The 13,802-nt window shown below is 43.5% G+C and overlaps 1 protein-coding gene and 1 pseudogene across 1 annotated transcript; one reads left to right on the plus strand and one right to left on the minus strand.

The window, feature by feature from the left end:
- Positions 1 to 4,954: 4,954 nt before the first annotated feature.
- Positions 4,955 to 6,842, minus strand: LOC118975331 (tripartite motif-containing protein 5-like; annotated as a pseudogene).
- A 2,926-nt stretch (positions 6,843 to 9,768) lies between these two features.
- ATOH7 (atonal bHLH transcription factor 7) lies at positions 9,769 to 10,871 on the plus strand. Its single transcript, XM_037029203.1, has one exon. It carries the CDS (start codon positions 10,255 to 10,257, stop codon positions 10,711 to 10,713), a length of 459 nt encoding a protein of 152 aa, XP_036885098.1. The 5' UTR covers positions 9,769 to 10,254; the 3' UTR covers positions 10,714 to 10,871.
- Positions 10,872 to 13,802: the final 2,931 nt, after the last annotated feature.

Below are 13,802 nucleotides of genomic sequence, written 5' to 3' on the forward strand. Positions count from 1 at the left end.
CTCCTCTCTTCTTTCACCTGATATTTCTTGAGCATCTATTATGTGCTAGGCACAGTTCTAGGTAGGGGAGACACACAGCTAGGGATAGTACAGAGGAAGACCCTGAATTCCTGGGGCTTCCAAACAAACTAAGGGCATAAAGCATCTAACAGATCAGGAGCTGAATAACACAATGGAGCCAGCTAGAAATCTGGGGAAATTGCATTTGAAGCGGAGGGAGCAACCAATGAGAAGCCCCAAGGTAGGAGTGAGCATGGGCAGTAGAGGAGCAGCCTTTTGAGGGGGCAGTAGTAACGGGAAATGTCGGAGGGTTAGGGCCACCGGCCAGACTCCTCCTACCTTGAGAGCACAGCAAAATCCCTCTCCTCGGAGCTCCTGCTGGTACTAATCATGTATTGCCACGTGCCTAGGACAGTGGTCCCACCTTTTCTGATCACACACGCCTAACAGGAAAAAAAAAGGATTGGCATATACTCATATATATGTACCTATACTTCGTGCATTATAAAACACACCCCAAGGTAGAAGTAAAAAGAATGAGATACATATCAGCAAAACCTCTCATCTTTTCCCAGACTCTAATGGACTCTCCTGTGCGCCTCCTGGGGAGCAGGACCCCGGTTTACCACTCAGGACAGCTTTTTGATGTGCTGGGTCTATCTCTACAACTGGACTGCAAATTCCACTAGGGCTAAAGACTGTCTTATCCCTGTATCCCTGGTGTTGCCTGGCGCAGGCTGCACAGATGGAAGTAGTAATTACAGTCTAAGGGACAAGGGCTCTAATTCCTGCAGACACATGGACAATGGCGCACCAGGGTGGAGGGTCTCCTTTGAGAGGCAGGGATAGGTCCTACGCCTTACCGTGGCCCAGATGAAAGGTTCCTCATATCAGAGTTCCCCCAGGGAAGCAGAGCCACTGTGAGTATTATGGAAGAAGGAATTTAATACAAGGATGAGGATTTACACAACTTGGGAAGGGAAGAGGAACATAAAGGTCCCAAAAAGGTTGTTTAAGGATCAGAGAACAGTCACTAAGCAGCCCAGACCCCGGTCTGGAAGCCAGGCATGTCCAGCTGCGGAGATATAACCGGGTGGGGACTCTGGTGCAGGAGGCAGCTTCTTTGTGGCTACCACCTCTGCGTTCTCGAGAAGCATCTGAGAGTGGGCCTGGGGGCCGCTGCTGGTCAGCAGAGCTGGCAGGGGGAAGGGAGCACTGGACACACAATGAGAAAGAGCAAGGAGAAACTGGACTGCACCAGCACCTCCGTGTCTCCCTCTCATGGCCTCCAACCTACAATGATGCTCAGAGCCCGGCGGCTTCATTTGTGCCTCCCAACGCTCAGCTCGTGCAACTTCCCTTTTGCTGAACTCAAACCTGGAACCACACAGGGAAGGCATTCTGAAAAACGCAGCTTCCACCCCGAAGCCTGATTCCTTTTGTTCTGCCTCTAAACTCATGAAAAGAAGCATGATTACTGATTTGTCTTCTCAAAAACCTCAGTACTAGGAAGGGAAGGGCCTGGATGGTGCAGGCAAAAATTTTAGTCACTGGAAAAAGGAGCATCCCTTGAAAATTAACACTTGAAACTCCAAGAGCTCACTGAACGTCACCGACAGGTTCTTGGAAACTGTGACTTTAAGCAAAATGTTGTATAACAGAAGCAATCTTACCATAGGCTAATTGATATAAACAAGAGTTGAGTTCCCACAGCACGTTTCTGGTCATAAAAACACCACGAAAGTTCTAAAAGATCCCCAAACACTTCTAATATTAAACACTGAAATAAATGTAAGTTATCCATACATTTAAGGAGGATTAATAAAAGCAAGTTAGCTCATTCTTTTCCAACCTGCTCATTCCAGTTCAGGGTTGCAGGTGGCCAGCGGCTCTCCCAGCAGCTCAGGGGAATAAGACGGACACCCACCCAGGACAGGATGCCCTTCTGTGGCAGGGCACATCACACCCATGCTCCTGCCCACTCAGACTGGCAGTTTAGACATGCCAATTTGCCCATGTGCACTGTTCTGGGTTGTGGGAAGAACTGGGGTACCTGGAGGGAAGCCACACAGACATGGAGAGAATGTGCGAACCACCCACAGTTTGTAGACAGTTACCTGGGCTGGAAATCAAATTTTTTTCTTCATCAATGTGAAATGACACTGAATGAACAGGTATTAGAGGACCTGCTGTATGTGTCTGCAACTGTAAAATCAAACCTCACACTATAACAAAACCATCAAACTTACTGCCCGCTAAATTTGAGCAGCCACCCCCCTTTTTTTGGCTCCTGTATTGGTATTTCCAACTTAGACTGTTCCAATGTCAAAGGCAAAAGGAACCCTTTGAACTTGCCCTCCTCATCCTGTCCCTGCTCAGTTTATAGGACAAACGCTGAAAAGAAGGGAAATACAACAAAAATGAGTGTAAGGAGGGATGGCTAGTCTATAACCTACATAATTGCAATAGGTCATTTTGTTTATCTAAACAAGCGCCTATATCACATTTCATTATATGCCAGGCATAGATGTGAGAGCTTTATAAAGAGTAACTGAATCAAGCCTCATACCAGCTGGTTCTATTATCAACCCTCTAACAGATAGGATGAGGCATAGAGATGTTAAGTAAGTTGCCCAAGGTCACGCAGCTGGTATTCCCATCATTACCAACTAGTTTTATGTGTAAAATGTTCAAAGAGCATTCCTTAAATTCAAAATCTGCAGAAACTGATGAGTTCACTTTCATTATCACTTGTAAAAACGATTCATAACATATAATATTAGCTGTCACTTAAAGAGTGACTTTCTTAGGGACCAGGCAAAGTCCCTTACAGGTACAATCTCATTTTAACGCTCACTGCTGCCCCGCGAGGTAGGTATTATCATTCCAGTTTGCAGATAGAGAAGCAGAAGTGATTTCTGCAAGAGCATACAGCCAGCTATAGGAAGTCCACGATTCAAAACTGACTTCCAAGATGGGGCTTGGCCCAGATGCTAAAAGGAGGCTAAGATCCACTACTGAGAAAAATGAATGTGGAGTCCAAACCATGCAAGTCAGTTTGGGTCATGGGGACAATGAAATCTGACCGCCAAGCCAGAATGCTCATGCAGTGTGTTGGACTGGGGGGTGGACAATCACCTGGGGCCCTTTGGTGAGCTGGTACTTTCTGGGTCTGGGGCAGGAACCCCCCATCTTGTTCTTGGCCTCATTATTGGTCTCTGTTCTAAGTTTCTTCCCTCCACTGGGGTTTCTCTTCTGTGGATCTTTGAGGGGCATAAAACAGAGGTACAAGGCATTGCCTCTCCCTTTCTCTCTCTAAACATATAAATCCTTTTGTGGGTTTCCCCCACCTTAGAAACTGCATAGTACATTATACAATTATAAGAACTTTTAACACCTTGCATTTCTGGTCTTTAACGAAATACAAGTAGAACTTGACTTCACCATTTCTTTGTCTTTTGCTGGCTTACTTTGAGTCTTTGGGGGACCCCCCAGTTGCCACACCTCCAGGAAGAAGCCCAATTCTTCATTTTCCATACGTTCCTCCACAAATTTCAGGAACATTTTTTGCCAAGTGTTTCCCCACCTTTATTTATTTTTTAAAATCTTCACCTAAGGCTTTGTCTATTGATTTTAGAGAGAGAAAGAGAGGGAGAGAGAGAGAGAGAGAGGAACATCAATTGGTTGCCTCCGGTACACACCCTAAATGGAGACTGAACCCACAACCCGGGTATGTGCATTGACTGGGTATTGAATCCGCAACCTTTTGGTCTATAGGATGCCACTCCAACCAACTCAGCACCTGGCCAGGGCTCCTCTCTTTATTTTAATTGTGTGTTTACTTGGAGAGTTTTCATTTTAAAAATGAAATATGGTTTTGGATAATAAAGGGATGTCTACCCTTGAACCTATTCTACATATTTTATTTATACATTTATTTTCAGTATTTATTAGGTTGAAACTCTTACAGGTTTTATACTTAATGACATTCTTCTTCTCACAAGGGTCCTAACTATGATGTGTTTTTTTGTACCAGAACTATTTCTAGTAAATAAAGCCAGCAATGAAGTATCTTATTCAAGGTTACACTGCACGTATTTGGGGAGACTGGACTTAAACTCGGACAGTCTGGACAGAAAACCTCCACTTAATACATATAACTTATGATGTTCATTCCTTGATGAATAAGGAACACCATGGGTAAACTGACATGTCCTTGAGAACTCATTCTGTAGTGAATGACCCTTATAGAAGGTCTTGAAGTTTAAAAAGTTGCTGAAAAGCTTTCCTTATTCTTCTCAGTGGCATAGGAAATGAACTTGTAAAAATTTAGCATAGATGTCATCTCCATATGGGTCTTTTTTTATGAGGCATTAGTCATTTTCTTTGGGATTACAGAAAATAGTGAATTAAGATTCTTTACTAATGCAAACAGGATGCTGGGATGATAGGCACAACACAAGGCAAACGGTACACACTATTATGGAACGAAGGATGTTGAAATGGAAAAAAGGGGGGAGACAGCAATAAAATGTCAGTGAGAATGGTGCAGGTAAGCTCAGCGCACTGGGTGCACCCAAGGCCAAAGCCGCGACAAAGAAGTGGGCGAGGGTGTAAGAGGTTTAAGAGCTTGGAGAACACAGTGTCATGGGGGCAGTACCTGTCATGGGATTGATATACGGAAAAATTTTCTGAGAAAAGGTACATGAAGAGAATTTATAGATGAGAAACCCATGGTCTGTAACATGAAAAATGAAAAAGTGCCAGCGTCATAGTCTAGGAATAAACACCAACGCGACAGGCGACAGGAGCTAGGGAGAGAGTTAAGATACAGGCAACCAAGAAGGGGGAACCCACAAAAGCCTTGTGTCCAAACTGATTCTGTAACCTTATAACCCAATAGCCATTTTTAGATAAAAAACTAGAGTTAACAAAGTATTTTTTGCCATATACCCCCAAGACCCAGGCACGTTCCTCTCACACATCTACCTCCCAGTAATGTTTCCCTGATATGATAATCAGTATAGTGAGCACAGCATAATCATTATTCTGATTTGTATTTACAGGTTGAAACAGTATTCGTATCTCACTTGTGTCTGGTCCACAGAAAAGGCAGCATTTGCTGTGTTCTTGGGAGGGTCCTGGGTACTGTGAACCCAATAGCAGCACACATCTGCCAGCTCATTCAACACTTTCAGCATACCACTCGGGTTAGGAACTTGGAGCGCTCACCTTTGCTCCTTGGAGATAGTTGTTGGCTTCTTCAGAGTGAAGGTCTTACTCCTTTCCATGATGCCATTCACATCCTGCAGCATTTTCATTGTTGACTCCTGCAACCGATGCTCCAGACCAGAGATGACATCCCTCAACACCTGGCTCTGCTGGACCAGCTCACTCTTGGCCTGTTCCAGGTCAGGGAGGGTATCTCCCTCCTCCTTCTCCAGCTTTTGCAGCTCCTTCTGCTCCTCAGTGTCCGGGATGCCTCTCTGTGTTTTAAAACAATCTCGGACACTTTGGCTCTCATTTTATATTCTTCTAGGAAGTTCTCTCTTCTCTGATGTCAGTTTCCAACTTTTCAGCTTCCTGGTGCTCTGCCCTCAACCTGTCCAAAGCTGCCTGGACCTTCTCCTTGTACTCCTGGGGCAACCTCCTCCATGATGAAGGTGTGGCGACCTTGGTGCTCTTGAACCTGCCCACGAAGCCAGCAAATGAACTTCCCATCTTCTTTACAGAAGAGCAGGAGTTTCTCTCCATGGTGCACACAGAGAGCTCTCTGTTGTTCCTCCTCTGGGCTCAGAATGACTTCTCTAAGTGTCTCCACTATGTTGGCCACATGCTGATAGGCCCCAGGTTTCCAGGCTGGTAACTGAGTCGGCACACAGGGCAGCTCCTCTCTCCTTCTTCGCTGATCACAGATTCCTCGTTGTTTGCAGTGATGCCGGCTTGACAGAAGCTGTGCCCATAGTCCAGGTTCAAAGGTTCTGTCAGGAAGTCTAGGCAGATGGGGAGGTCTAGGCAGAGGTCACCTCTTCCTTTATGTTCACCGGGATTCCTGAAGCCATCGCAGCTACTCCCCTGTTCCTATCTGCCCTTATCTGAGGCTCCTCTGGCTCACAGATTTCCCCAGCCTTCCTGGGGAAAAGGCCTGTGCACTTTTTCTGGAGTCCAGCCTGAGGGGAAGACATGGTCAGGATTCAGTCTCCAAAGTAGGGGCCCAAGTTTACCCTTTTCAAAACGAGGAGCTGGTGAGGTACAGCGTGTCCCTGCTGGTGCCTAGCAGCAAGTCAGGGCCTGCAAGGTGGTCCTGGGTGGGCTTCTTTGGAATCCCGCTGCACTACGCCAAGTTAATGTCAATATAAGAGACATTTGAACCTACAGAGAATCTTTGGTGAGTTTATTTAGGCCAAACTGACAATTGCCAGGAAGCAAAATCTCAACGGATGGAGAAATGTTCCCCTAGTCTACATATTCTGTGTAGTAATTTCCATTCATCTTTTACCTCTAAAATGATATTTCCCCCATTTTTCTACTCCTACAGGTGTAAGCTCCTTCTGTCTTCCTCTCTCTCCCATCTCCATCTGCCAGTTTTGATTTCTGGCCAACCTCCAGGCATATAGTAATTGCCAATTCACCTGGCAGGATCATGCCCTCAGTATAGAAACACTGTAGAAATTAGTCTCACATGCATGTTCTTCTGGTTCAAATTGCTATGGGTGTATTTTTGGTAAGAATTAATTTTGCACTCAAAATCTGTAGCTAGTGTGTGTTCTTTACAGGATGAGGTAAGAAAAGTCATTCTTATGAGCTATTCACTAGAAATGCACTCACTCTTTTTTTTTTGAAGATTTTATTTACTTTTCGAGAGAGGGGAAGGGAGGGAGCAAGAGAAGGAGAGGAACATCGATCGGTTGCCTCTCACATGCCCCCAGCCAAGGACCTGGCCCAAAACCCAGGCATGTGCCCTGACTGGGAATCAATCTGGCAACCTTTTGGTTCACTGGATGACGCCCAATCCACTGAGCCACACCAGTCAGGGCAGAATGCACTCATTCTGAGCAGCATCTATCTGTCATTCATATAATTTATTTTCCAGCCATTCAGTCTGGGTCATTTGTTACCTATTATTTTCTAGGCAGTGTGCTAGACACTAGAGTTATAACATAAATGACACTGTCCTTCAAGCACAAAATTTCTAATTCTATTCCTAAAACTTTCACTAGTGACTTGTCTGAGTTTGGGAAGTCACTGGTGAGTCTCAGTTGTCCCACCAGTAAACTCAGGGGCTTGCATTAAGTAATCTCATAATTTCAAAACCTCTAAAATCAAAGGACGCATAGGATTTGACTTCTCATCTTCAGTCAGTCATCAAATCGCTCAGTGCTGTTGACTGAGCACAGTGTCTAGTTTCCGGGTCTCAGTCTGTTGCTCCACAACGTAAGTGGGACTCCCTAGATCAGGTGTTAAAAAGTGTGTTCCAAGGAACTCTGTTAATAGGACTTCTAAGGAAAAGAGGTTCTATTCAAGAAAGTTTAGGAAACGCTGGAGTTCAGAGACTTCTTTACTTCTGGACTTCTTAGAAATGTTGCTAATTTTGCTTCATGATTCTCCAAGCAGGAGATAGCAAACATGTTTCCCAAACTTACTTGACAATGGAATCTCTTTCTCCAGGAGCATCTTTACAGTACTAATAAATTGTCTTTCAGAATACATTTGAGAAATGTCTTATTACATACCTCCTAAGAGCCTTTATTGCAATACTACTCTCTATCTTTGGATCGATTTCATGTCATAGATATCTGCTAGTTTATGTTCTAATATAGCTGAGCTGTGTGCAAACTGCTTGCTATGTTTCCCTTTCTATGCTTTTGATTCTTTAAAAAGAATTTTATTTATTGATTTTATAGAGGGGGAAGCAAGAGAAAACTCAACCCATTGCCTTCCATATGCACCCCAACTGGGATGGAACTGCAACCCGGGCATGTGCCCTGCCCAGACATCAGACCAGCGACTGTTCAGCTTATCGAATGGCACTCCAACCGACTGAGTCCCACCGCCAGGGCTGCTTTTGATTCTTTGGGAGCACAAGCCATATAATCTTACCAACCCTGGATACATGCCCTGCCTGCAAAATCATGCCTCTCATTAGCCCTTTGGCCATTAGTGTCCAGAATAAGTGCATACTACGTAGGGAAGTAGTCCAAAGAGTAGCACATACGAAGCTCCTTGGGGGAAAGGGACGAGATAAACAAACACGAGAAATAATATCATTAGTAGGGCAGATTTCCATAAAAACTAAGAAAGAATATGTGACATCTTGATGACTAAATAACATAGACTTTTCTGTCACAAGACGACCGCTCCTGACCAAGCTTGTTAATACCCAGAGAAACAGAGCTGAGTGGCTCCATGCAAAAGTCTGTTCAACATCTGTCATGCTGCAGGTCATTAATGTTCCATTACACTCTATTGTCTTCATATCACTCAACTTCATTTCATTGTCATTGCTTCAGCTGGGGATTAATCAACTATTTATGGGCAGACTGGACTTGGAGTCACGGCAGTCACAATGGGGTTTCAGTCTGAGGCAATGTCAGGGAAGCTAGTCACAGTTAAAACACTCCCGATTTGTTGAGAGTGTGCCAGTAACGTAATGGAACAAAAATGGTTGAGAATAATGCTGACGAACCCATATTTGAAAAGGAAAAAGAACGTATTTGGTCTTCCTGAAGAATCCAGAAGTAATCCTGGCTTGAATGTATTTGGAGCAGGTTTCTTTGCTACTTTATTCTTCCTTAAGAGCTAGAATGAAGCTGTGATGAGAAAATCAAGCTAATGGATTCTCTGGATAAGCCAGCTTATCATTATCAATAATGGAAATCATGCTTCATTATTGTCACTGAGGACAGTTGACCCAACTGAAACATCCACGAAGTATTTAGAGCTTTATGAGGTGTGTGGGGGACTTTCATTAGGAACTATTTTTAAAAACCTCACAAATTACTCAGATGTTTCTATTTTGCACATATATTATTAAGATTAGTTTTATTGAGTTTAAATGTCAAATTAAATAATTAAGTGACAATCGTCTTCATGTATGTCCCCAAAACATTTATGAAACTGTGTCAGGAAAAATGGAGTATAAATTCTGAATTAATTTATCTAAGTTTCCCAACTCACACAATCCAATTATATAATGAGAATAACATAATTTTTTGACATACCATTAATATTTTTTGATTGTTATGATAAATTATTCTGCAGAAAACAGCCAAATTATTTGCACAGTAAAACTTCAGGTCTGCAATATTAGGACCTGCTAATTTGTCCCAACTTAATAGCTAAAATTAAAATGTCAGCATATGAGGTCAGCATTATCCAAAATTGGCACATATGTTGACAAAGCTAAATCTTATACTAAACTGATACAGCATATAATTTCAAGACCAACATATTCAACGCAAATGATTTCTTAGAAACTTAAAATTTCGGTTAAGTTTTTGATATGCAAGCTGCCCGTTGACATGGGAAAAGATGGACCAAGCTCTTCCCCCCAACTCCTACCCCACCCCCAACGTGTTATTCTTTTGGGAACAGCCAGGCCCCTCCAGATGGTGTGTTGCTGTTGGACATAGCTTTGGAGAAACTTCAACAGACGAAGGCTGTAATGTCAGGATTTTGCTGTGCATCGTCCCCCTTCCCCCCCCCTGCAGTTCCCAGGGTAGGAAGGTGCTGAGATGGAAGCCGAGGGACGCCCGCCCACCTGCCACCACCTGTTTCCTCCTTCAGCCCTCCGCTATAAATTCTCCTTCCTCAAAGATTTATCCAGCATTCTCCCACAGCCACACCGGAAAATGCGCTCCTTCCCGATCTGAGCTTCGAGAAAGATTTCGCCTTCCGAAAAGAAGTCTCGGGCTTTCCCACAGGACTTGAAAGGCCTTCCCCGAACCAGCCACACTAATTTCTGCGGCAAGAAGGTTCCCTTCTCTTTTTCAACTTCACATTGGGAAAATGACTTTCTCTGCAGCTTTTCAATTTCCCCCAACTTTGAGCAAGTGAAGAGACATCGATCTGGTTATCCAGTAGGCCAGAAGGCGGGGGCCGTACTTTCCAGTGTAAACTGATTCCACGCGAGTTGCTGAGTGTGTAACTTACTTGCTGAGAAGAGCCACTTTGGGGAGCTGCTCAACATACCAGCCCACCGCGCAATTTCTGAGCCGGCGAGTGAGCTCGGCGCCTCCCTCCTTCCGGCGGGGAATGAAGTCCAGCAAGCCCAGCAACCCCGCGCCCGGAGCGCGTGCCGCGCCCCCGTGCGCTGGCGGCGCGGAGTGCGCGGGCACGTGCGCCGGGGCCGGCAGGCTGGAGAGCGCGGCTCGCAGGCGCCTGGCGGCCAATGCGCGCGAGCGCCGCCGTATGCAGGGGCTGAACACTGCCTTCGACCGCCTACGCAGGGTGGTACCTCAGTGGGGCCAGGATAAAAAGCTGTCCAAGTATGAGACCCTGCAGATGGCGCTGAGTTACATTATGGCTCTGACGCGCATCCTGGCTGAGGCCGAGCGATTCGGTTCGGAGAGGGACTGGGTCAATCTCCACTGCGAGCACTTCGGCCGCGAGCACTACCTCCCGTTTGCGGGCGCGAAGCTGCCAGGCGAGAGCGAGCCCTATGGCCAGAGGCTTTTCGGGTTCCAGCCAGAACCCTTCCAGATGGCCAGTTAGGGCTTGCGGCCCTGCTGGGAATGTGGGGGGCAAAGAATGCCCAGGGATCCAGCTCCGCAGCTGCACCCGTTTTCCCAGTGTCTGCAGGGGCTTTCGGTGGCCAAGGATGCTTTTTTAGAGAATCAGCAAACTTGCAGGTTACTTTTATTCGCATCACTAGTCTATGGACACAATAATATTATTGTCTGCCTTTTCCCCTTCTTATCAGCATTTTGCAGAATTCATTGATGGATCTCATGAATGGTTTTGATTGCTGTGAAAATAATTTCCCTTCTCCCTTTTCTGGAATAGTCGGAGGGAAAACAGTCTTAAGAAAAGACAGAATTAGGCTATACTGCAGTTTTAGTCCTCAGAGAAATAATCAGTTGCTTAAACTTTGTAAATTTGTCCTATTCAGACAAAGTTACGATATCCATTCCTTGTGTATACTTAAAGCAGAGCTACCTTCCTGTCTTGTAAATGCATTTATGCTTAGTGCATTGTGTGTGCATGCATGAAGTAGTCAGACTTTTTTCTGTAGAGTACACGGGCATGAATGCTCTGTATTTTTAAAAACTGTATACATTGTTCAAATATAGATTTTGTAAAATATAGATAAAAACGTGAGTTTGTTTTTTGTGCCAGGTCCCCTAGTAGTTTCTTGATGGCACTAAAGGCCTAATTGGGGGTGATGATATCGAATGCTTCCCTGAACAAAGAATGTTTAATTAAATCTAATCACCCCAGTGGTAAACGAACTGTTTTGCAATGCTTCCTCAACATTCCCCCCCCACACACACACACATACACAAGCTATGTGAGTACAAGTAATTAACTTGAAAGTTTTCTCTGTCAACTTGGAAATACAGATGTATTTTTCATGTTTTTAATGATTAAATTAATTGAAATATTTAGTTTTAAGTAGCTAGATATATAATTCCTTAATATTTTATGTTTTTTATTAAGCCAATTACTGTTGATTCCTTCAAGTACCCAAATATATATACATTGCTTCTATATTTGTCCCTACACACACACACACACACACACACACACACACACAAGCTAAGGCTAAGATAAATAAAAAAATGTTGCTTTTGGAAATGATTTCCTTTTCTTTTTTTTATTTTTTAAATTTTTTAGATTATTTATTTATCTTTAGAGGGGAAGGAGAGAGGGAGAGAAACATCAGTGTATGGTTGCCTTTCGTGCATCCCCTGCTGGGAGTTGGCCTGCAGGGAACCAGCCTGCAACCCAGGCATGTGCCCTGACTGGGAATCGAACCGCGATCNATTACTGTTGATTCCTTCAAGTACCCAAATATATATACATTGCTTCTATATTTGTCCCTATACACACACACACACACACACACACACACACAAGCTAAGGCTAAGATAAATAAAAAAATGTTGCTTTTGGAAATGATTTCCTTTTAATTAGTGCAAATTGAGAAGTAAGAGTTTCACTACCATCAAGGCTAATCAAGATGGGAGCAAAAATAATACAGGTGGTATTTGGTTGAATTACTTTTATAAATTTGCTTATCCATTAGATGAATAAACCAAACCTTAACAAAAAGAGTGACTTTGTAGTCAACAGCACTGAATGTGTTTGAGAGAATGATTTTCTTGTTGTTTTTTTTAAAAGATTTTATTTATTTATCCTTAGAGAGGAAGGGAAGGAGAGAGGGAGAGAAAGATCAATGTATGGTTGCCTCTGGTGTGTCCCCTGCCGGGAACTGGCCTGCAACCCAGGCATGTGCCCTGACTGGGAATCGAACCACGATCGTGTGGTTCACAGGCCCGTGCTCAATCCACTGAGCTACACCAGCCAGGGCTGAATTTCTTGTTAATAATTAGGATAAATAGGATTCAAAGTTACCTTTGGAAGTATCACAAGTCAACAAAAACAACAATGCCATCCAAATTCTTTTATTGTGGATTCCAATGCCCGAACATCAAATACAACCATCTATTTAAAATTGAGAGTCTCCATTAAAAATTTTACTTTCTTAGGTAGAATTGTCAAAATCCATTTAGTTTGTCATGAATGTGTCTTCTCCAGCACATAAATTTAAACTTACAGAATTACAATTATCTCTAGAAATCCGTTGAGAGACTAACAAGAAATTTCCCTTCTGTTAGCTGATGAGAAACTGAGGAGGGCTGAGGACTTGGCTTCCGTGGTGCAGATCAGAGAGTAAAATGTTTAACTTCTTGACCTCGACAGCTCTTAGAAGACACTCCAGTCTAGCAGCCGACACAGTTCTAGAAGTGGTGGTGCTAGGACCCTTTCCTGGTCACACTCCCCTCCACAGTGTGCATTCGGGGTAACGACAAGGCTTCGGGGATCTGCCTGCCTCAGTATTTAAGTACAATAGCTTACTTATTTAGACTTAAGAGGCTTCATATATAACCCCCATAAGTTTGTAGAGTTTGAGAATGAATAAAATCAGTGTGGAAAAAAAAACATATTAGTCAGAGAGGCTCTCAAAAATGTGTTAAGATCGTGATCCTGTTTTCAGGTAAGGTTCACATTCCCCTACCTGGACTGTGAATAAATACCTTATGAAAGAGAATGTTCTTTTCATTTTCTTTCTACAGCTTTTAGTACAGAGGTTTAAACAAAACAAACACTTAATAAATATTTCTTTAAGGGTTATTAACAGCAGTTTCTTAATGAAATTGAGCAATTTAATTAAAGTGATGTGATTCTAATCCTGTGTCTCTCCTTCCCCATCCCCACTCTCCCAAAAGAATGGGAATCTGTCTGTTAAATGCTATGCCTTTAGCTGCTCATGTCTGTGTTTTGGAAATCTTTGGGAGCAGTTTAGCTCTTACCAAATCCCCAAGCTTTCCATCTGCCTCGATGTACTATTTTTTTCCTGGGAGATGTTTCAGGGAAATGTAACTAGGTCTCAGTGATTCGTCACATCCAGTCTTTGATAAAACTCCCAAAACTGTATGCTGGAAAACCCATCATGGTTTATGGGTTAAGAGCTTGGAAAAAGCAAGTGTAAATTTTTTTTAAGTTGAGAGACACAATATAGATTTTAGATTATCAATCATCCTAAAAGTTGTTACAATGTTCTATACTGCTCACCTCTG

This window comes from Sturnira hondurensis, unplaced genomic scaffold (genome assembly GCF_014824575.4).
Source record: "Sturnira hondurensis isolate 20B ecotype Veracruz unplaced genomic scaffold, ASM1482457v3 Scaffold0020237, whole genome shotgun sequence".
In the NCBI taxonomy this organism is placed as follows: Eukaryota; Metazoa; Chordata; class Mammalia; order Chiroptera; family Phyllostomidae; genus Sturnira; species Sturnira hondurensis.